The sequence below is a fragment of the Saimiri boliviensis genome, chromosome 16 (assembly GCF_048565385.1).
Source record: "Saimiri boliviensis isolate mSaiBol1 chromosome 16, mSaiBol1.pri, whole genome shotgun sequence".
NCBI lineage: Eukaryota > Metazoa > Chordata > Mammalia > Primates > Cebidae > Saimiri > Saimiri boliviensis.
In genome coordinates, this window is record NC_133464.1 from 63845199 (window position 1) to 63865919 (window position 20721).

The following is a 20721-nucleotide window of genomic DNA, read 5'->3' on the forward strand; positions in this document are numbered from 1 at the left end:
ATGCATTCATTTACTCTGTGTCTATGTGATTTGTGTGTACATGGAAAAAATTTATATAAAATGTGATGAGGTTATCAGTTAACATTTTAAGAAAACGGCTCTTCATCTGAGTAATCAGTTATATAATTAAGCAAAGAGTTTAATTTATTAGCAATTGGTTATTAATTACAAATATACATCACTAATATGAAACACTTTTTACATTTATTTCAAGATTGCTAGACATCAGTACTCTGAATATTATATAGTTCATGATAAGAGATTGATATTGCAGCAACAAATTCTGACCTATGTTTTGTTCTACTATATTTTCCTCACATAATACCTGCACTTTGATGTGTATATATTTTGGCCTGAAATTAGAGGTGTGACTTACGAGGGAAATTTTTTTTTTCCTTCAGCTCCTATGTTCTACACCTCCTGCTGCCCCTATCCTTTGCCACCAGTGTTCTCAGGTCCTGCTGGGGGGACAGAGAAGATCAGAGGTGAAGGGTAGAGATGGCAGAAAGTGGGGTTGGAGCAGTGGGCTGGAGGTAGGGTAGGGAGCATGCAGAGAAAGATCAAAGATGGATCAGTGGGAGGGGGGAAGGGGGTTGATGGGGAGCAGGAAACATGGTAGTTAGAGGGCAAATAAAAATTATCTTTAAAAAATTTGAGGTCTAGGGGTGATTATTACTTGGATGATTAAGTTAAAATTAAATAAGCTACTTGGTTTGTGATTTGTTGCCAGTGTGACCCTATACACAGATAAAATTTTAAGATTTACCATGCTGTCTTACCAATTAATCACTGACAAAACTTGATTTTCATTGTAGATCAAAGACCAAGCTCACCAATTCGACATCAGGGAAGGAATGACGAGCTTGAGCGTGATGAAAGAAGAGAGGAACGAAGAGTAGACAGAGTGGATGATAGAAGAGATGAAAGGGCTAGAGAGAGAGATCGGGAACGAGAACGAGACAGGGAGCGGGAGAGAGAGAGGGAACGTGAACGGGATCGAGAAAGAGAAAAAGAGAGAGAACTAGAAAGAGAGCGTGCTAGGGAACGGGAGAGAGAAAGAGAAAAAGAGAGAGATCGTGAAAGGGATAGAGACCGAGACCATGATCGAGAGCGGGAAAGAGAGAGGGAGCGGGACAGGGAAAAAGAACGGGAGCGAGAAAGAGAAGAAAGAGAGAGGGAGAGAGAGCGAGAACGGGAGAGAGAGCGAGAACGAGAACGGGAACGAGAAAGAGCTAGAGAAAGGGATAAAGAACGAGAGCGCCAGAGGGATTGGGAAGACAAAGACAAAGGACGAGATGACCGCAGGGAAAAGCGAGAGGAGATCCGAGAAGATAGGAATCCAAGAGATGGACATGATGAAAGAAAATCAAAGTAAGAATAATTGCCAGTCAGTTGTTAATAACGCATTGCATTTCAGGAAAGAATTCAAAGTTTTATTTAATGCTTTTCAGTGCACTCTTAATTTCCTGTTTTTTTTTTTTTCTCTGTATATTTTCCTGTTTTTCAAATGTATTATATATATTCAGTGTTTAAAGTTTTTTTAACCAGCACTTTGGGAGGCCAAGGTGAGCAGATCCCTTGAGGCCGGGAGTTTTGAGACCAGCCTGGGCAACATGGTAAAACTCTTATCTCTACAAAAATTAGCCAGAGATGGTTGGAACATGCCTGTAGTCCCAGCTACTTGGGAGGCTGAGATGGGAGGATTGTTTGAGCCTCGGAGGCAGAGGTTGCAGTGAGCCAAGATTGTCTCATTGCACTCCAGCCTGGGTGGAAACCTTGTCTCAAAAAAAAAAGCCACAAGTTTTTTCAGTTGTTAGAAAAAATAATTTTTAAATTAAGACAGGAATCAGTGAACTTGTATCCCATCACATCTCCTACACTAGTCACCAGAGGATATCATCTGTGCCATTCTGATGATCCTTCATGAGTTTTATATGCTTGCAGTTATAGAGTCACTGCCCCCAGGCCACAGGAAGCCTTCACAATGTCTTAGAACTGAGGGAATCCTGGTAATCACTGCATGGTTCGAAGATGAGAGAAAAGGAAGTGTTCTCTCTTGTGCTGTGGAGTAGTTCTTAGAGGTCAAAAATGTGTTCTTGGCATCTCATATATCTGAGGGCATTTCCCCCACCCCACCGTCTTTTAAGCAAAAAAGAGCTTACTTGCTCAAATATCTAGGGAGGTTGGAGGTTAGCATTTGCTTGTTCCAATGTAGCTATATCCAGATTCTCAAACAAAGCATTAGCAATTTCCATCTCTCCAGTTTCCCTGTGTTACAGTTTCAGTCTCAGAAAGGTTTTCTCAAAATGATGGCTAAGAGGGCCCCAGAGTTGTCCCTGTCAGCTTAGCAGTCTTCTCTGTGTTGGGGCTCTTGTTAGCTGAGGGGGAGACAGTGATTGACTAAGCTGATCACAGTGTTCGTGGGAATTCGAAACTCTGATTGGTCAATTTTGAAGTTCTGTGGGCACAAAACCAAACCTTAATTAAGAGTTAACTGCTTTTTTGTCTCCAACTGGGATAAACACTTTTGCTTACCTTTGCAAAAACAAACAGAAAATAATTTATATATCTTCAGTTTTCTTTAATCTGCAGCCGTTGTGTTCTATAATGCACCCCATGGCTTACTTTCCTCTTCCCTCTCCTTAACATTTTGAAAAATCTTACCTTAGCATATACTTTAGAGATACCTTTTTTAACACATGGAGGCACACATACGTATTAGACCCATCCTCCCCACCCCCAACTTTTCTGACCTCTTTATTTTCTAAGATTAAAATTCTGAAATCTTTATTATTTGTCTTTTATTCAGTCCTATGCTTTCATTAATACAGATTGAGCATCCCAAATCCAAAAATTCAAAATTTGAAATGCTCCAAAATCTAAAGCTTTTTGAACACTGACATGATACTCAAAGGAGAGGCTCATTGGAACATTTCAGGTTTTCAGATAAAGGATGCACAACCAGTAAGTACAATGCAAATATTCAAAACCCAGAGCATTTCAGATAAGGGTTACTCAACCTGTATTTTTTTCATGCTTCTGATCTCTGCTTATAATAGCAGAAGTTTTTCTGATTTTTCATAGTTAGGCAATCTAAGAGTTGACAATGACCCCAGAAATTCAGGAGTTGAATAACTCTGTAACAGAAACTAGTTATGTGAGATTAATATCTTAATCTTTCATTAACTGTATTGTCATTTTCTGCAACACTTTTTAACTGCTGTTACGTAAGTTTACTGAATAGCCATCTTTTTTGTACTCTAATTGTGTTTATTTTGTTATTTCCTTGAAAGAACTTTATTTTTTTCATGTTTTAAATTTTCCCTTTATTCTAGTGTATCAGTTATCTCTTGCTGTATAACATACCACCACATAAGTTAGTAGCTTAAAACAACCATTTATTTGCTCATGATTCTGTGGATTAGTGATTTTGCCTGGGCTCAACAGAGTGGTTTTTCTGCTGGTCTCAATTGGAGTATCCCATGTATCAACATTCCATCTGACAGTGCAGCTGGGCCTGGAGGCCCAGGATTGTCTCACTCGTGTGTCTGGCAATTAGAGCATCTTGTTTCCCCTCCACTTGACCTTCTGGCCTTCAGTAGTCTAAACTTGGCTTTGCATGTAATGGTAGATACATAACAAGAGGACAGAAGCTGAACCCTCTTCACATTTGCACAGTGGCACTTTCACCACATTCTCTTGTCATAGCAAGTCATTAGGCCACTTAGATAGGAAAAATGGGGAAACACACCAGCTATTGATGGGAGAGGGGCTCTGGATAAAGTAGTACACAAGCTTGGGCCTGTGAGTTGTCGTATTACACCCAGGGCTGTCTCCACATGGTTGCTCATCTATATAAAGGAGCTGTCCTGGATATATATGTGCTGCAATATATTTATACTTTGTTTTTATTTCAATAGCTTTTGGTGTACAAGAGGTTTTCAATTACCTGGGTGAATTCTGAGATTTTAACGTACCTGTCACCTGCACATTATACCCAACGTGGTTTTTTATCCCTCGCTCACCTCCCACTTCTGAGTCTCCAGAGCCCGTTATATCACTCTGTATGCCTTTGCCTACTCATAGCTTAGTTCTCACAAGTGAGAACAAGTTGCTGCAAAAGACATTATTTTGTTCCTTTTTATGCCTGAGTAGTATTCTGTGGTTCCATGGTGTGTATATATACTACATTTTCTTTATCCACTCTTTGGCCGATGGGCACTTGGGTTGGTTCTATGTCTTTGCAGTTGTGAATTTTGCATATAATAACTTCTTTATAAAGTCATAATGACTCTTTTTCGTATAATGACTTCTTTTCCTTTGGGTAGATACTCAGTAGTGGGACTGCTGGATCAAACATCTCCTTTTAGTTCTTTAAGGACTCTCCATACTGTTTTTCATAGGAGTTATACTAATTTATATTCCCACCAGCAGAATATAAGCATTCCCTTTTCACCACGTCTGTGATAACATTGTTTTTTGACTTCATAATGGCATTTTTGTAGAAGTGAGGTGACATCTCATTATGGTTTTAATTTGAATTTCCCTGATGATTAGTGATTTTGAGCATTTTTGCATATGTTCGTTGGCTGTTTGTATATCTTCTTTTGAGAAAGGTCTATTCATATCCTTTGTCCACTTTTTGATGGGATTGTTTATGTTTTTCTTGCTGATTTGTTAGTTTCTTATAGATCCTGGATACTCGTCCTTTGTTGGATGCATAGTTTCCAAGTGTATTCTCTCTTTTTATGGGTTGTCTTTATTTATTTTGCTGTGTGGAAGTTTTTTAGTTTAATTAGGTTCCATTTATTTATTTTTGGTTTTGTTGCATTTGCTTTTAGAGTCTTGGTCATGAAGTCTTTGCCTAGGCTAGTGTCCAAAAGAATTTCCCAGTGTTAACTTCTAGAATTTTAATGGTTTCAAGTCTTAGATGTAAGTCTTTGATCCATCTTGAGTTGATTTTTGTTTGAGGTGAGAGACAGGGATCCATTTTCATTCTTTTACATGTGACTTGCTAGTTTTCCCACCACCATTTAGTAAATAGGGTGTCCTTCCCCCACTTATGTTTTGTATGCTTTGTTGGAGATCATTTGGCTTTATTTCTGGGTTTTCTATTCTGTTTCATTGGTCTGTGTATACAATATGTTTTTTAACGTTTGACCACAATATTTGTAAATAAACAATGTTAATTAAAAGAACAGGTGGCCAGGTGCGGTGGCTCACGCCTGTAATCCCAACACTTTGGGAGGCCGAGGCGGGTGGATCACGAGGTCAAGAGATCAAGACCATCCTGGTCCACATAGTGAAACCCCCGTCTCTACTAAAAATACAAAAAATTAGCTGGGCATGGTGGCGTGTGCCTGTAATCCCAGCTACTCAGGAGGCTGAGGCAGGAGAATTGCCTGAACCCAGGAGGCGGAGGTTGCGGTGAGCCGAGATCGCGCCATTGCACTCCAGCCTGGGTCACAAGAGCAAAACTCCATCTAAAAAAACAAAAAACAGGTGGTCAGATTTTAATGAAAATGTGGGAAAACACTTGAATAATTGAAGTACTCAAGAGATAAATTGCTACTCATTTAAAGCTCAACTAAGGAACAAAAAAATATAATCAGGATGAATTATTTTATTAATTTGTTAATAAGTAAGTGATTTCTAAGAAGAGGAAAGGAACTGATTTTACAATATATCCACAACATATCTGGCACTGGGTTTATGACATAACTAATTTGTTCCTCACTACAGTTTTATGAGATGGACTCCTGTTTCCCACCCATTTTCAGATGAGAAACTAAGGTTCAGCAACTTCAAGGAACTTACTTAAGGCTACATGATAACTATTGTAGTTATAAGTTGAACTCATGCCTTTTTTACCTCAAAGCCAATATTCGGTTTTCTCATTCAGCTCTGCAGCATAAGGCATTTTTATATCATAAGAATGCAAAATTGCTGAATGTTTGTATTAGAGGGTACATTAATATATTGATTTCTGTGCTACATGTTACCACCTTACAGTATTTAAATCTGGCAGTTTTCACTTGAGTGATTCTACATCTATAATGAAGAAAGAAGAGATGATGTTGTGTAAGTTCATAATTCTTAGCAAATGAAGTAAAGAATTTTTATTAAAGACATTGAGTAGCCTTTGTATGCTACACCTCTGACAATATTGCTTTTCTACAATTATATGTTCCAGTTATAGTAAAGAGATACTAGTAAAAATAAAGAAATCTCTTTTTGCCCTCTAGAATTTTATAAGTTGTGTTTGCTTGCCCATTTAGGAAGCGCTATAGAAATGAAGGGAGTCCCAGCCCTAGACAGTCCCCAAAGCGCCGGCGTGAACATTCTCCGGACAGTGATGCCTACAACAGTGGAGATGATAAAAGTAAGCAGATTTTGTTTTCTGTTTCTCTATATTCATATTCATTTATAACCATGAAACCATCCTTTCATACTTAGTAGGGACTGATGAATTAAGATATTTAAAGAGTTGTCTTGCTTTGCCTCCTCTGAATGTCTCCTTTTGTGACTGAAGTATGTGTTAGAGTACTGTAATTTTATATTATTTATAGTAAAGCCATGTTTTTATTTTTACCAAAATTATTGTCATTTTAAAAGTTTTAAAATGATCTCAATCTCTTGACCTCATGATCCACCCACCTCGGCCTCCCAAAGTACTGGGATTACAGGCGTGAGGAGAGACTGGCTTATTATTTATATGTGCCATGCAGTGTTTATTAACCTGGTGAGAATGTGATTACCTTTATCTTTTATACAGATGAAAAACATAGGCTCTTGAGTCAAGTTGTACGGCCTCAAGAATCTCGTTCTCTTAGTCCCTCGCACCTTACAGAAGACAGACAGGGTAGATGGAAAGAGGAGGATCGTAAACCAGAAAGGAAAGAGAGTTCAAGGCGCTATGAAGAACAGGAAGTCAAGGAAAAAGTTTCTTCCATAGATAAACAGAGAGAACAGGCAGAAATCCTGGAAAACTCAAGAATGCGTGCACAGGACATTATAGGACATCACCAGTCCGAAGATCGAGAGACATCTGATCGAACTCATGAGGAAAACAAGAAGAAAGCAAAAATTCAAAAGAAACCAATTAAGAAAAAGAAAGAGGATGATATTGGAATAGAGAGGGGTAACATAGAGACAACATCTGAAGATGGTCAAGTATTTTCACCAAAAAAAGGACAGAAAAAGAAAAGCATTGAAAAAAAACGCAAAAAATCCAAAGGTGATTCTGATATTTCTGATGAAGAAGCAGCCCAGCAAAGTAAGAAGAAAAGAGGCCCACGGACTCCCCCTATAACAACTAAAGAGGAATTGGTTGAAATTTGCAATGGTAAGAATGGTATTCTAGAGGACCCTCAGAAAAAAGAAGATACAGCATTCAGTGACTGGTCTGATGAGGATGTGCCTGACCGTACAGAGGTGACAGAAGAGCATGCTGCCACCGCAGCTACTCCTGGTAGTACCCCTTCTCCTCTATCTTCTCTTCTTCCTCCTCCACCACCTGTGGCTACTGCCACTACCGCAACTGCGCCTGCAGCTCTTGCCACTACTGCCGCTGCCGCCACCTCTTTCAGTACATCTGCCATCACTATTTCCACCTCTGCCACCCCCACCAATACCACCAATAATACTTTCGCCAATGAAGACTCACACAGAAAATGCCACAGAACACGAGTGGAAAAAGTAGAGGCACCCCACGTGACTATAGAAGATGCATCACATCGCAAGCCTATGGATCAAAAGCGGAGCAGCAGCCTCGGGAGCAATCGGAGTAATCGTAGTCATACGTCTACGTCTGGTCGTCTGCGCTCCCCGTCCAATGATTCTGCCCATCGAAGTGGAGATGATCAAAGTGGTCGAAAGAGAGTACTGCACAGTGGCTCAAGAGATAGAGAAAAAACCAAAAGCCTGGAAATCACAGGAGAGAGAAAATCTAGGATTGATCAGTTAAAGCGTGGAGAACCCAGTCGAAGTACTTCTTCAGGTAATAAAATTGAATTAGGATCTAGTCATTGTTTCCTATGTTGGTATATTTTTACATACTTTAATTCTAAAGTAATGCTAAATTGGTTACTTTACATGCTGCCTTAAATTTTATGGAACTTTTAAACGAAAAGCTTAGCTGCCCCATCAAAATGTTACCTGTTACCACTTTAAACCAACCGTATAATAGAAATACATACAATAGTGTTAATCACTTTGATATCAGGATTTTAGTAGTATGTCTTGGGGGAAGGGTTTATATGTTCAAGTCCCTTATTGATGCCTATGATTTTAATCTTCCTGCTATTCATGCAGTCAATGCTGCCTCTTTTGACCACAGGAAATAAGATAGGGGAGTAAGAAAGCTCAAACAATGTAGATAAATATATATATATGTATATACTATATATGTAGAATATAGAAATATATAGAGTATATAGAGCCAATATGGAATATAGAAAATTACATAGACTATGGAAAAGGGTAAATTATGTTTTAAAGGACCCTAAAATGAAGCATTTTGTTTCTGTTTTATTGTGTGCTAATAGCTCTTTGTATGTGGTATATTTATTTTAGATCGCCAGGATTCAAGAAGTCATAGTTCAAGAAGAAGTTCTCCAGAGTCAGATCGACAGGTCCATTCAAGATCTGGGTCATTCGATAGCAGAGACAGGCTTCAAGAACGAGATCGATATGAGCATGATAGAGAGCGGGAGAGAGAGAGGAGAGATACGAGGCAGAGAGAATGGGATGCCGATAAAGATTGGCCACGCAACAGGGATCGAGATAGATTGCGAGAACGAGAACGAGAGAGAGAACGAGACAAAAGGAGAGACTTGGACAGGGAGAGAGAGAGACTGATTTCTGATTCTGTTGAAAGAGACAGGGACAGAGACAGAGACAGAACTTTTGAGAGTTCTCAGATAGAGTCTGTGAAACGCTGTGAAGCAAAACTGGAAGGTGAACATGAAAGGGATCTAGAAGGCACTTCCCGAGACTCTGTAGCCTTGGATAAAGAGAGAATGGATAAAGATCTGGGATCTGTGCAGGCATTTGAAGATATAAATAAATCCGAGAGAACTGAGAGCCTGGAAGGTGAGTGGTACCTTTTTTGTCTGTGATACTGCTTTATTTCTTTTCAGATTTCTTGAGAAACAACAATTTTCTTTTGAAAGGTCATAGGCAAATTGATTCCATGCTCCATTCTCTTATAGAGGAAGTAGATTTCATAAGGAAAAGGCCTGTATGATATATATATATATATGTATTTCTAATGTGGTCCCATCAGTAGTACCAGTAAGGTAGATTTGGTTCACATAAACCTAAATGAAATAAAAGATTGTTTAGCTGCAATTCGTATAGATGTTGAAGAATAACCTTCGCATCCTTTTCTTAGATGTTAAAAAAATAAGATCACAAAAATTGAAATGACTTCTTAGTTCAGAGAGGAATTTCAAATAATTATTCGTGAATCTCTGTTTTTTTTAGAGCAGTTGAGAACAAATATATGAAACAATAGTACTACCTGAAACTGTATTTAATGTCAGATTGACTGTATAATCCCACTGCTACTCTCCAGTCCTAGAATAGGAATGCTGAGTCCACATCAATCTTTTGGCCCACTCAAAGCCAGCCTCAGCTATGTGAAACCTCACTCTCCATGCTTCTGCTCTTTACCCTTCAGACCCTATTTACTGGACAAGTTGGCTCACACCTTTCCATTCTCTGCCCTTCTTTGTACCCGCTCATGCCATTGCCTCGTAGACCTTCTTCTTTTGTCTCTTCTTCAAACTTCAAGTCCCAATTTATACGTTATTTTCTTGATGAAGCCTTCTCTGCTCAAGGCACTTAACTGTTTCAAATTCATCTCTTCACATTACATTTTCATCTCAATTTTGAGTATAAATAGAATCAAATCATGAAGTATGGTTCTGATGGAGGTACAACCTTGGGATATAATTGAATATAATTGAATTAATCATTATAATAGCTCTCTTGTGATTGGAGTCAATGTCCCTCATCTCTGAAATATATCATTTGGTAGTTAGGATCACAGATAATATAGCATAGAAATTTATAAGTGAATCTCTTGCTATGTGATACAAAGTTTTTATTCACTTTAGGAAAATGAGTTGGATCACCTTGAAAAATGAAAAATCCTATTATGTGCATTTATGTTTAGATGTATGTTTATGTGGCAAAGTTACTAAAATTGGTTACCTTAGAAGTGAATTAGTGAGGATATGGGGAGATTATTACAGAATTTAATAACATGGAAAATCACTAGAATGACTAGAAACATCTTATAACTTCTTATATTTGCTGCAGATTCATACTCATAAAGCATACTGTTAAATTTTGAAACCTAGTGTTGTAGATTCAGTGACCTGTATGGTTAGCTAGTGATTATAAACGTTAAGTATATTCTGTAATTTTAGAATTAAGTTCACAACTAACTCACCAGAAGACAAAGTTTCTCCTCTGAAAGAAGGTGATTGAGATAGGGAGGGGGAATTGAGATGTAGAGAGAGAATTAATGGCACTTTTTGTATTTTTACCTCACTGCTGTAAAGTTTATATAATGAGCTAAATAATATGAACTAAGATTTAAGCTTCAAATAAATTTTTTAAATAAGTTTGCAAGTTTTTAAATTACTTTATTTAGATAAATTATTACAACCTTTTATAGTAGATTTGAGTTTTAAAAGTTTTAAATTATCGAAAATTAACACACAGTCGACATTAGTATGTTAGTAGTAACTTTTATTTGTCATATTTTAATTGAGATCTTATACCCTCCTCTGATCATTGCTTTCCAGATTGTATTCGTGCTGTTAAAGTTTAATTTAACTAATTAAATTTTATTTTTGTTTTCTTTTGATAGTATCAAGTATTTGAATAATTAAAAGATGTAGTTTTCTGATGAAAAAGATGTTTTTCACATCGTTATAATGTGTGTAGCCTCTACCTTTTGGTTTGACTTAGTCATTAACGTCCCTTTTATGCTGTCTTCGGTCTGAAATTAATTTGTCTATTTAGCAGGAGATGACGAGTCCAAGTTAGATGATGCACATTCGTTAGGCTCTGGTGCTGGAGAAGGATACGAGCCAATCAGTGATGATGAACTGGATGAAATTCTGGCAGGTGATGCAGAAAAGAGGGAGGACCAACAGGATGAGGAGAAGATGCCAGGTAACTATTTGCAGAGGTGGTTAAACATGAAGATTATCTGGTATATGGTATTAAAGTATTCTTACCTTCCACACTGTAAAAATTGACCTAAGTCACTTAGAATTTTTCCCTTTTTATTTTAGTTAATGTTGAAAGGTCAATAAAATGAAAATTATAGCCTATATGCCTGCTCATTTTTAAGTAAGCATTGCCTATGAATTAGAAAGGGTCTCATTTAAAATAGCAAAATTGTAAGATTTATTTATCCGCAGTTTTAAGAATCATATGACTTCGAATTTACTGATTCCAAGTAGATTGTATAGCAGTGTTCTTTCTACATGGTAGATACATAGTACAGAGCTTCACAACTGTGGCAACACAAGCCAACTTTTTAAACAACCTGTCAAAAATTTACAGTAGTTGACATTATATTGGAACACTATATACCTCTTTCTATCAATTTTCTAAATTTGGTAATTATTTTGACTTACAGTACTTTGCACATTGTCAGAAATCACTAGTGATTATACCATGAAGCAACACCCCTTAACATTCCTCTTGAATCATTCCAATTAGTGTCTGATTGTTACTAACATTTTTTTTTTAATCACAGTGAGGATGTTTTCTTTGATTACATAAAATATTAAATTTTTATTTTTATTTGCTCTTACATTTTACACTTTTTTCTACTGATGTAGAAGGTATGTATAATTGTTATCTTTGTTATTTTCTGATAGTAGGTATTTCTAAGTAGAACATTATTTCTCCAACTCTTCCTTCTCAGTGGATGGATTATTTGCTCTCAATGTTAGTAATAGTCACTCTGTGACTCTTAAAGAAAAAATAGTTGCTTTTAAAAATTAAAATGTATGTGTGCACACACTGCAAACACATGTACCCCTAGATTTAACCCTTAAAAGGATTCTGGTGCCAATTATCAAAAGATTACACCTAATCTGAGTGAAATCAATAGAGTTTTTTCATTGGGAATCTCCCATAGAATTAAAATGAGTTATTTGTATGGATGGGATGGATTATCTGTTTTATTTTGGTGGGAAGGTTTTTTTTATTTGTCGGAGTTCTTAGATTCTGAATGTTATATAGGAAGGCTTTGCTTTTATTTTAAGAATAGGACATTTTTGTTTTAAAACACTTTTCATGTAATGTTTTCTGTGTTTTGCTTGATTTATATAAATTTCTGTCTAGATAACAAGACTGCTATTTCTTGGTGTAAAAAAAATCTTGCCTTTTAACTTTTTACAGATCCCTTGGATGTGATAGACGTGGACTGGTCTGGTCTTATGCCAAAGCATCCAAAAGAACCACGAGAGCCTGGGGCTGCACTCTTAAAATTCACACCTGGAGCTGTTATGCTAAGAGTTGGAATTTCTAAAAAGTTAGCAGGTTCTGAACTCTTTGCCAAAGTCAAAGAAACATGTCAGAGACTTCTAGAAAAACCCAAAGGTAGTTTCATTTTACTTTAACTATATAATGTCTGTTAAACATTTAAGATGCCATCCGAAGAGGATTCTGATCTGTTCTTATGTAGCACTTAACACTGTATTGAAAGTATTTTTTGAGGAATCATTTATAGTCATCAGAGTTTCTCTTTAAAATTTATTTTGAGTGGCTGGGTGTGGTGGCTCATGCCTGTAATCCTAACACTTTGGGAAGCCAAGACAGGCAGATTGCCTGAGCTCAGGAGTTTGAGACCAGCCTGGGCAACATGGTGAAACTCTGCCTCAGCTAAAATACAAAAGAAATTAGCCAGGCATGACAGTGTGCACCTGTAGTCCTAGCTACTCGGGAGGCTGGGGCAGGAGAATCACTTGAACCCAGGAGGTGAAGAGAGGTTGCAGTGAGCTGAGATCATGCTACTGCTCTCTAGCCTGGGCCACAGAGCAAGATTCCATCTCTCGAAAAAAAAATCATTTCGAGAAGAAAAGTTATCCACAGAAAAGTTGGAAAAAGAGGAAAGAGTGCAATGAACTTTTTGTATTAAAATTACTTATTAACAGACCAGGCATGGTTTTGCATGTAGTTGCAGCTACTCAGGGAGTTTGAGGCAGCAGGATTGCTCAAGCCCAGGAAATTAAGGCTGCAGTGAGGCATAATTGTGCCACCGTACTCCAACCTAGGTGACAAAGCAAGACCTTGTCTTAAAAAAAAATTATTAACCAAGAAGTTCAAATATAAGAGTGCTCAGTGGTTTACCCTTGGCTAAATGAAGCAGAGCCAGGAAAAATGGACTACATATTTTTCATGTCTAAAGAAATTGGGTATCTTGGCAACCCTTCCCCCTAGACATCTACCCAAATGCAGGTGTATAGGTTGAATCTTCAACAAAGTGGTTAAGAGCTTGGCCTGTAAGACCAGATTATCTGAATTTCAATAGGCACAGCACTTACTAGCTATTACTTAATCTCTGTGTTCACGTCACCATCTTTAAGTCAGGAATACTCACCACCAACTTCTATGGTCATTAGGAGCAAATGACCACAGGCAAAACACTTAGAACAGTTCGTGCCATGTAGTAATACCCAATAACTATTAACTGCTACTGCTTTGAAAAATATCTTATCACATTGATTTTTGACCTTACTGCAACAATTTTCAGTTATTCCAGATTATCTAGTTTATGGATTCTGGTGGTGGGAGTTGTTTGGTTTTGGTTTTGGTTTTTGCTATTTCTTTCTCATCTAGTACCTTCCTTAGTTTATTTTGCAACTTACTAATACTTTATTAGTGGGGAGGAACGAGTAGATGGTAAAAAGAAGGAAAAAGAGGTAAAAGGTGAAAGCAACAACATTAATTAACAATTTTATGTTGTGTCCCTGGGCATAAAAGTTGAGGTATTATTAAATTTTTTACTAATATAAAATTGGAAAAATTGTTTTATGAGCTTTATGAATTTATGTCCTTCCTTTCACCTATTAGCATAAGCAGTAAATTTTTTAATTTTAATATGGCCCAATAAACCTAGAATATGCATGAACAAAATACATATAAATTATAATTGTGAAAGTGTATTTACCTGAAAAATGACTGGGAAATTGAGACTGCAGTGAGCCGTGATTGTGCCAACACACTCCAACCTAGGTGGCAGAGCAAGACCCTGTCTCAAAAAAAAAACAAAAAACTATCAACTAAGAAGTTCAAATATCAAAATTCTTGACTTTGTTCTTTCCCTACTCTTTCTCTCTTGTTTAGTTGGTTTTGTGGCCTTAAGCAAATCACTCCTGTGGGCCTCAATTTTATTTGTAAAGTAATGGAATGAAACCCCTAAAATCTTACCTACTTCTAAAGCTATTTGTTTCTGTGACTTTTGCTAAGTGCCATTTCAAGTTAAATCTAGTTTGATTTTGTTTGCTATGCCTATAATACAGTTTGGCCCTTAATGATTACTTAAACAATGAAAATAAACACTGTAAAGTGTGGGATGATGTTTGCTTAACAATCAGACCTTTTCTGTTGTTTGCTGCTATGGTGGTTGTATATAGAGAACTGTTGTATCATCTTGAATAAGGACTTTATCTTTTTATTGCCATATTCAGGGTCTAATTATGTATCTATATTTTCTGCTATTGCCCAGGAAAGTGCTCAACATACATAGTAGATACTCAGTAAATAGTTATGAAATATGAATACTGATTTTTCTATTCCATTTGGTCTATTCAAGTGTACCAACACAAAAGAAAACATAATCACACTTCATATATAATTTTTAAAAGAAACAACTAAAGCGTAAAACAGAAAACTTTAAGTGTACTAAAATTGAAATTGCTTTTGTCTAAGTTTTCTAATTGCACTATGGTTCTTTTTTTAAGTTTTTGATTTTTGTGGGTACGTAGTAGGTATATATATTTTTGTGGTACATGAGATACTTTGATACAGGCATGCAATGTGTTAATAATCATGTCATGGAAAATGGAGTATCCATCCCCTCAAGCATTTATCCTTTGTGTTATAATCAAGTTACTCTTTTAGTTATTTTTAAATGCACAATTGTTATTGACAATAACAGTTTCTACAGCAGGATAGTATAGTCACCCTCTTGTATTATCAAATACTAAGTGTTATTTGTTTTTGTTTTTGTTTTTTTTCTGGACCCATTAACTGTCCCCCCAACTCCCGACCCCCGCTATCCTTCCCAGACTCTACTAACTATCCTTCTACTCTCTGTTGGTTAAGTTCTTTTGAGCTAAACTTTTCCAGTTATTTTGGTTCCTTTATTTTACTTCTCAAGAATGTATTTAGTTAATTTCTTGAGTAATTTTGTGCTGCTCAGTCCAAAACTATGAAGATAATGGAAATTTAGACATGTTATATACTCCCTGAGGAGATTTGCACGTATGTGTTTTGTAATTTATTGTTTTGAAAGCCAAAAATAAGGATGCCAATAAACAGGAATTTGTGCTAATGAACAATTTTCAAGAAAGGGCATAGGCTCGATGCATTTCTTTTATATCTGTGGTGGAATGGCAGTTTATGTTTTTGTTTTTGTTTTGCATGTGCATATATGACTATATCATTGGTTGGTACAAACATGGGTATATCTGAATCATCTGAAAACTGCCATTTTTTTCCCTTAAGTTATTCTAATCCAACTATGGCGATTCTGGTTTTGTAAAGCTGGTGGTAGAGCCCAGGGAATGTTTTTTAAAAAGCTCCTCTGCTGATTCTGATAGACTACACTGTTTGAGAACTAGTTTTGAGCTTTTCTGTATATTTACACCTTTCTTTCATTACTTACCTATTGACTAGATGTGTTACATAAGACTGGTTTCTTGTTAATTATCTAATTTCGATAATTACACTTGCAACCCAGAAAATTGAAATTAACTCTGTAATGGAGCTCTATTTTGTTCTCAGTAAAATATGTCTTTTATTTTTACCCAGGCGTTTACTGCTTTTCTTTGTGGGTTCTAAAAGTAATCTGCTTGATCATGTTGTATGAATAGACCTGCTGTCTTTCGTACACTTGGCTGACTGTTATTTATTTGGATTACTGACTGGTCCTGTTCTGTTATTTTGACTTTGTGTCTATTTTTAACACAACTTCTTTATATTTTATCATATCTTTCCTTAGTTCTTCTGGGGGTTTTTTCTATATTCAGTATTTTCTCCCCTACCTTGCATGTTGTGACTTAAACCTAAATGATTTTAATTTAATACATTGTCCAACGTTTTTATGGTGACCAAATCTAGGACACAGTTTGCAGGTTGTCTGACTAACACTTAATCACTTTTTTAACTAATTTTTTAGACGTCACAGACTTGAATATTGTTAAAACATTTGAGTCTTCCTATAATAAAGTCTTGACATCTAGAACTCTAAGTAGTAGTTGGTAGTAAGCAGTATATTGAATTAGACTTCAGTGATTCTTAACTTGAACATTTCTTTAAAACATCCTTTAAAAATGTTCTTTAAAAAATTCCCTGGGGTAGGGGGCAGTGTCTCATGCCTATAATCCTAGCACTTTGGGAGGCCGAGGCAGGCAGATCAGTTGAGATCAGGAGTTTGAGGCCAGGCATAGTGGCACACACCTGTAATCCCAACTACTCTGGAGGCTAAGGCAGGAGAATCACTTGAACCAGGGAGGCGGAGGTTGCAGTGAGCCGAGATCGTGCCACTGCACTCCAGCCTGGGCAACAGAGAGATGCTTTGTCTCAATTAATTAATTAATTAATTAATTTAATTAAAACAGACATTCCCTGGGCTCTACCTCCAGATCTGCAATCTGCTTTTCTTATATTTTAAATAAATTTAAAGTGGTTATCAGAATATTTATTCTTGTTTGAGACTACCAACATAACTAGATGTTGAAGGTTCTTCACAGAGAATGTATTGCCTTTAATATGAAATAATTTCTACCAATGTGCTAACTTCGATAAAGTATAGAATTTGTAGAATATTCAGTTAAGTAGTTGATAATCCTTTTCTATCTTAGTAAAACTTAATGCATGTTTATTTTTGTTGAAAGATGGAGACAATCTTTTTGAACATGAATTGGGGGCTCTCAATATGGCTGCATTACTACGAAAAGAAGAAAGAGCAAGTCTTCTTAGTAATCTTGGGCCATGTTGTAAGGCATTATGCTTCAGACGGGATTCTGCAATTCGAAAGCAGCTTGTTAAAAATGAGAAGGTACTGTTATTTCCTCGGAAAAAATACAAAGTGAATAGTGTGGATGGCCTATTGTTCATTTGATTGCTTTAAATTGAGATTGCATGTTTTTATCAGTTTGGTTTCCTAATCTTTTACACATGTAAAAGGAAGAATGCCATTAAAATTTATAATACGCTTTATTTTACTTCAATACTATTAATGAATATTGGTGTTAATAATGAAAGTTTAAAATATTCTATTTCTGTTAAATGTTTTTTATTTGTGAAAAGCTTCTTTCAACAAGCAAACATATTACAAAAATGTATTTAAATTGAAACTTAAGGGAAAAATGTCTTAGAGTGTTGTGGATATTTATGGAAGTAGTATTTATGAGAATGTACAAAGTTGGAAGAAAGGGAAATAAAAGTGATTATAAGCATTTGAGAAGAATAAAGACATTGAGAAATAAGATAAATAGAAATTAGATTTGGAAGAAATCTGTTAATGAGATCTGGTAAACCCAAGATGAAAACATTTTAGATTTTTTAAAGTTAAGAAACTGGAATTTATTATTTGGGGTGGTGGATGGGTGGATATAGGCAGTACAGATCGAGTATCCCTAATCTGAAACTTGCTGAGCATGACCCTCAAAGGAAATGCTCTTTGAAGTATTTCAGATTTTGGATTTTCAGATAAGGATGCTCAACTGGGTAAGTAAATGTAATGCAGATATTCCAGAATCCAACAAAATTTCAAAATCTGAAACATTTCTGTTCTGATCCAAAGCATTGCGGTTAAGGAGTACTCAACCTGTATGACAAAAGAGAGTTGGTGTGATTCTTTGCTTAAGCAAGTTTAGAGTAATGATAAAATGGTTAACTTCACTAGCTTTTTACTTGGGGGGGCAATTAGGAAAACAGAATTATCTTTGGCTATATAACATTGCTGAAGAAAACGTAACTTCATTAAAGAAAAACACTCAGATTTAGGGCCAGGGGAGGTGGGGGCAGGAATTAAATTTTTCAAAAGAGGAGAATGAGTTTATCTCCAAAGATTAAAATGGAAACAGATACAGGGAATAGGAGACTATTTAAACACATCTGAACTGTATCATCAAGTTTGCCTCACTTAAAGGTCTGACTCAAGATTATTTTTGACAGAATTACTACAGTCATTCTCCTTTGCCCGCCCCCCGCCCCATTTCAATATGCACTTTTCTTTGTTTTTTATTTTGTAACATTCCCTGATCCATCCTCTATGACAATAACTTTCCAAAAAATGCTAATGTAACTTTAAGTCACAATAATATAGATATACATTTTAGTATAAGGGGGATAGTAGTTATTCAGTATACTACATGATTAGCTGTCTTCTAAAGGATTTATTCAATTCTTGAGCTCACTTTTTATGGGACATTAAAAGATTGGTAAGGAATATAGAATGTTTGGCTTACAGAAGGAAAAACAATGTGAGGAAGGAAGTCATGACACTTATCTTCGCAGAACTGAAGGATTGTCAAGTAAAAGTAAGATTGAATTAACAGTGTAGCTCCATAGAAGAGCTTTTATTTCATCACATGGAAGAAATAATGCCATTCAATAGTAAAATGTGCAGTGTTTTTTGTTTGTTTTGAAATTGGAAATGATGAAGTAAAAACTGGTTACCTGTTAGAAATTGTTGAGAGGATTCCTACTTTAAGCAAGAGGTTAGACTAGGTGCCCTCTAAAAGTTTATTTTCAAACAATACATTTTCTAATTTTGCTTTGAAATCCAATGAAGCTAATTTAATATCCAAAATTAAATACTCTTACAACTTTGATATTTTGGATACAGGTTAACCTGCCCATCTTTCCTACTGTCAACTAATAATGTACATCTTTTTTAAAAATTTGTTTTTGTTTCTTTTAATAGGGCACAGTAAAACAAGCATACACAAATGCTCCAATGGTAGATAATGAATTATTACGATTGAGTCTTCGGTTATTTAAGCGGAAGACTACTTGCCATGCCCTGGGACATGAAAAGACTGAAGATAATAAACTTTCACAGTCCAGTATCCAACAGGAACTGTGTGTGTCTTAAGACTGAAGTTCAATATGGTATTTTTGTTACTGTCTTCCGTCAGCAAAGTTCTTTGGTTTGACAAGCATTATTAGTGACAAAGGCAGAAAAGATATATCAGCCACGCTAACAGAGTGAAGAATTTTGATCTTTAGAGACACTAGTTTTGGCTAACTTAAGATTTTACATTAATTTTTACATAGTATTTGACACTCATGCAAAATAATGTGAAAACATCTAGATTTAGTAGTTTATTATGCGCCTTTTGTTAAAACTGAAGATTTTGGAAAACGGTTGTCACTGCTCTTCCAGCCTATGAATATTTTTGTGAAATTGAACAAGTGATTTATGCTGGATCATCCATACAGAAGCAACAGTTTTATTCAAAAACAATGTGTTCATCAAAGTAATTGCTCACATGGCATAATCCCGCGTTGTACAAACCATGTGAAAGGGAAAGCTAGTATAGCTAGCATGTTGCGTTTGTAGGTGAATCTGTAGCAGAAAGGAGCCAAAATATTTTTTTCCTTTTGAAAGTCTTTTAAAAATTATTTCATGGGTCTTTTTTTGTAAAAAAAATTAATATGTATGCATTGTTACAATGTATGTTAGATGTCTTTTGACTAAATGCTTTTTTTTGTTATCAGAGACTGTGTACTATTTTTATTTTTAATAAATGTAACTTCCCTTTCCTTGTTTTAGATTTACTTTGCTCTTCATTAATCTTATTCCTGATGTTCTAAAACATTATTGATCAACATTACAGTTTCATGCTTCAGATATTTTACTGCTTGTGTCCTTATTGTTGGATTGCTTTAAACAGAGTTGATGTACTTCAAATATAGCTCGTTAATACTTAAGGCATCTTAAAATGTGGCTTTTGAAGAAAAAAAAATACTCAAAGCAAACCAAGAGTTAACAAATCTAATGTAACCTGAGGTTTAATAGTCTACTATCATATTTGTTAGAGCTATAATTTTTTATTATATTAAACTGCCTCTAGCTGTACTATGTAAAACAGATTTACTTTTAAAAATTACAGTATGTAATTTGTTCTGTTTGTATATGTTTAACTCATGAAGTGGACTCTTAGAAGGATTTGAAATGGACTCTGGCCACAGAAATTGTGGGCAGACAGTAGTAGTGATAATAATAAAAGAAGCCAATCAAAATTTGAATTTTATCATGCCCTCTCACAGGTTTTTGTTGTAATTGTAAGCCTACATTACTTGTGTTAGCAGTTTTGTCTCTATAGGTAACATAATGACAGTGGTGTAAAGTTTCTGTTCAAGAAACATGTTATACAGTTAATTTATCCAAGATACTTACCCACCAAAGAAAGTGGTCTTATTTTCAGATGACTTTGAGAGCATGTATACTTG

The 20721-nt window shown here is 35.9% G+C and overlaps 1 protein-coding gene across 6 annotated transcripts in view; it reads left to right on the forward strand.

Moving 5' to 3' along the window:
- ZC3H13 (zinc finger CCCH-type containing 13) overlaps window positions 1-20042 on the forward strand; it is an 84701-nt gene extending 64659 nt beyond the window's left edge. For 2 of the 6 annotated variants that reach the window (XM_003934357.3, XM_010344909.2), the window contains exons 12-20: window positions 402-485; window positions 816-1371; window positions 6279-6382; window positions 6776-7999; window positions 8575-9093; window positions 11038-11190; window positions 12433-12633; window positions 17154-17317; window positions 19190-20042. In XM_003934357.3, coding sequence (XP_003934406.1) covers window positions 402-485; window positions 816-1371; window positions 6279-6382; window positions 6776-7999; window positions 8575-9093; window positions 11038-11190; window positions 12433-12633; window positions 17154-17317; window positions 19190-19360 — 3176 coding nt within the window. In that variant the 3' untranslated portion in view covers window positions 19361-20042. The remainder of the gene's footprint in view (window positions 1-401; window positions 486-815; window positions 1372-6278; window positions 6383-6775; window positions 8000-8574; window positions 9094-11037; window positions 11191-12432; window positions 12634-17153; window positions 17318-19189) is intronic. The other 4 variants (XM_039473279.2, XM_074387735.1, XM_010344910.2 and 1 more) reach the window with 4 other exon arrangements.
- Window positions 20043-20721: the final 679 nt, after the last annotated feature.